This window comes from Perkinsus marinus, assembly GCF_000006405.1.
Source record: "Perkinsus marinus ATCC 50983 genomic scaffold scf_1104296947560, whole genome shotgun sequence".
In the NCBI taxonomy this organism is placed as follows: Eukaryota; Perkinsozoa; order Perkinsida; family Perkinsidae; genus Perkinsus; species Perkinsus marinus.
In genome coordinates this window covers 20,859-23,557 of record NW_003210583.1, presented here as the reverse complement: position 1 = coordinate 23,557, position 2,699 = coordinate 20,859, and the positions used below count along the sequence as shown (strand labels likewise).

Below are 2,699 nucleotides of genomic sequence, written 5' to 3'. Positions count from 1 at the left end.
ATGGTCACTTCCGAGACACTTTTTTTGATTATCTCATCAGTAGATTGCGTATTCGCGGGAATCCGTAAAACGACGTCTTTCATGCCAAAATGGGAGTTCATCCGATCAGTAATGTGGCCCTTGATCAAGAGTAGGTTAGCGAGGGTTATTGGAGTTAGCTTGATCTCGATCATACCTGGGGCGAAATTCGTCACCGCGCCACAAAATTAAGCTGGCCTTACTGTAGCTGTTCGCAGCTCTCACTGGAGGCTCTACCAATGAAATGCTCACATCCTTCAGCTGAGGTATTATTGCGTACCTGTTTGGTGAGTATATTTAAAAATGACACCGCTGGGGTTCGAACCCGCGACCTACCCGTACAGTACGGCGCTAGCACGTACATCCCCCCCATTATATTGAATATGTTTTACATGGAAAGTGTTATCATCTGGAGTAGTCGCTGGGTTCATCGATGATACCGCGAAGCGAATAGGAGTCTGCATAGGGCAGTCTATACACCCTAGCTCAGGGTTGCCAACGAAACTGATGGCCACTACATTATAGCTATCTGTACGGCCATTCCTGACCAACGAAAACTGTCACCAAAATTTCCTCAGAACTGTCACCAACACATGTAGTTGACCATGTGCATATTTTCCCACAAACTAAGAACGGCCAACCCCAACTCATGATAATAACGCACCGTCATTATCGACTGAAACACCCGCATCAATTCTCACCGAAGCGAACAAGGCTCCCTCCAGAATAGTCCACGAAATCATATTAGCAGAGCATACAGGAGGACTCCGGTCCAGGGCTGTAGATGGTGATACTCCTTCATGTGATATCAATGCATAATCCCTACACTCCTCCTTACCTGAGAAGAACACTGCCGATCAAATAAACATGAATATGAACTCACCAATCTCGCTGAAGCTGAAGCCTCGAGGGGCTAGTAGCACTATCTCGTCACCGGCCACAACGACGTCCGGAAACGACATGAGAAATTCCAAGCGGACTTCGGTGAGGCCGTAATGGGAGGACGCAGAGAGCATCTTGAAAGAGGTGGTGACGAAGTTTACGCTGAAACCTGAGATACAAAGAAAATTAATTTTGTGGCGCAGTGACGCGGCACTGAACTGTCAAATTCACAAGCCGCGAGGATGCATCGCAACTTTATGATTATTATTCATCAACTGAATAAGTATGTAACACGCGTGGAAAAGTTATTTCACATTTCACATTTCTCAAAGACGCGTAAAACACGTGATGTACCTCACATGAGATGGAGTCATATTTCGTGCGGTTGTGTAAGTGTTTTCAATTCAGTTCATATCGCGAATATAGCATTTTTTCAAATGAAATACCACGCCACTTCGCGTAAAACGGGTGGAACTCCAAGAATAAATCTTAAATATGAAAACAAATACAAAAATATCACTGAAACAGAAACTTACAGTTACAATGGCTCGAGGCATTGAAACAAACGTTAAAACAGAGCCTAGAATGCCAATCCGAATTGCATACCTGGAAACTGCGCATAGTCTAGTGTAGAGGTAGTTACATCAGCCTTCTCATAAGACTGGAATGTCCAAGAGTTCACAGGAGATATCGAAGTAGGGTTACTGACCATCACCGTTATTTTGTAGATCGCATTAGCGACCATCGATTGGCCGGCCAAGACCTGAGCATGACTCCGATAAAGAGGAAACAACCTCGGAAGGAAGGCTCAACCCGACCTTCAACCGAAATCTTGTGAGAGACGACCACCAACCTCTCGGTACAACACCGAGGAGGAGCGCGCGATATTCCACATAAAACTGTAGCAGGTACAGACTCTTTGTATGATAGTAGTAATAGCATTGCTACATACATCTAGTAAAGTGCATTTACGGATGAAAATTAGAACTAGGGAAACTGGAAGCAGCATTAGTAGTAAAAACGATATTTTTGATGACAATAAAAGTAGGAATATTGGTAACAATCACTGGAAAAAAGCAGTGTTGGAGGAATATTTGTTTGCTTTCCTCAGTTGAGTTAAGGAGTTTCCTCACTAACTATAGAGCTTAGGGTAAAAGTGTACAGAAACCAACACGAATTTTCCCCGGGAAAATCGGGAAATTTTTCCGGAATTTTCTCACAATTTCCATATTATAATCAACACACGTAGTTGACCATATATATATTTCCCCACATTGAAGAAAAGTATTATAGCATCTCCACCACAATGTTGAATAGTGTTGTAATATATGTCAGCTTCCCTGAGCTGACCCTAGGAGTTTCCTCACTAATTATACTATGATTACTCCTATTAGGAGTTTATATACAAAGAACAGACCCTACTGTAGGGTAAAAATATACCGGAATTTCCCGAAATTTCCTCAGAAATTTCATATGTTCACCAACATATGTGGTTGACCATGTGCATATTTTCCCACACTGTGTTGGAGTAGTGCACTATCTCGAACAACGTGAGTAGGTTGGGCTCATAGTAAACGAGATAGAGCAGATAAGAAGTGAAAAGTAGCCGGGTAAAGGATGCGGTGATAAGGTAGCGATTGTGTAATGTAGTGAGTGCAGTAGAATATATATCTTCGCTTCCAGAAGAGTTCCAATTTGTGTATAAGAACTATTTTTATACTATACTTCTATTTTATCAAAGCTATTATAACAACTAAAGAATTCCTTAGATTTCCTCACATTTTTATATTGTCATCATC

The 2,699-nt window shown here is 42.0% G+C and overlaps 1 protein-coding gene across 1 annotated transcript in view; it reads right to left on the bottom strand.

Annotated features, from left to right (window-relative positions):
* Nucleotides 1-2,699, bottom strand: part of Pmar_PMAR014498 (hypothetical protein) — a gene marked incomplete at both ends in the record, with an annotated part of 10,115 nt that overhangs the window by 3,262 nt on the left and 4,154 nt on the right. The window contains 6 exons of the mRNA XM_002779360.1: nucleotides 9-175; nucleotides 222-298; nucleotides 355-476; nucleotides 720-856; nucleotides 902-1,069; nucleotides 1,507-1,663. Of these exons, the coding sequence (XP_002779406.1) occupies nucleotides 9-175; nucleotides 222-298; nucleotides 355-476; nucleotides 720-856; nucleotides 902-1,069; nucleotides 1,507-1,663 (828 nt within the window). The remainder of the gene's footprint in view (nucleotides 1-8; nucleotides 176-221; nucleotides 299-354; nucleotides 477-719; nucleotides 857-901; nucleotides 1,070-1,506; nucleotides 1,664-2,699) is intronic.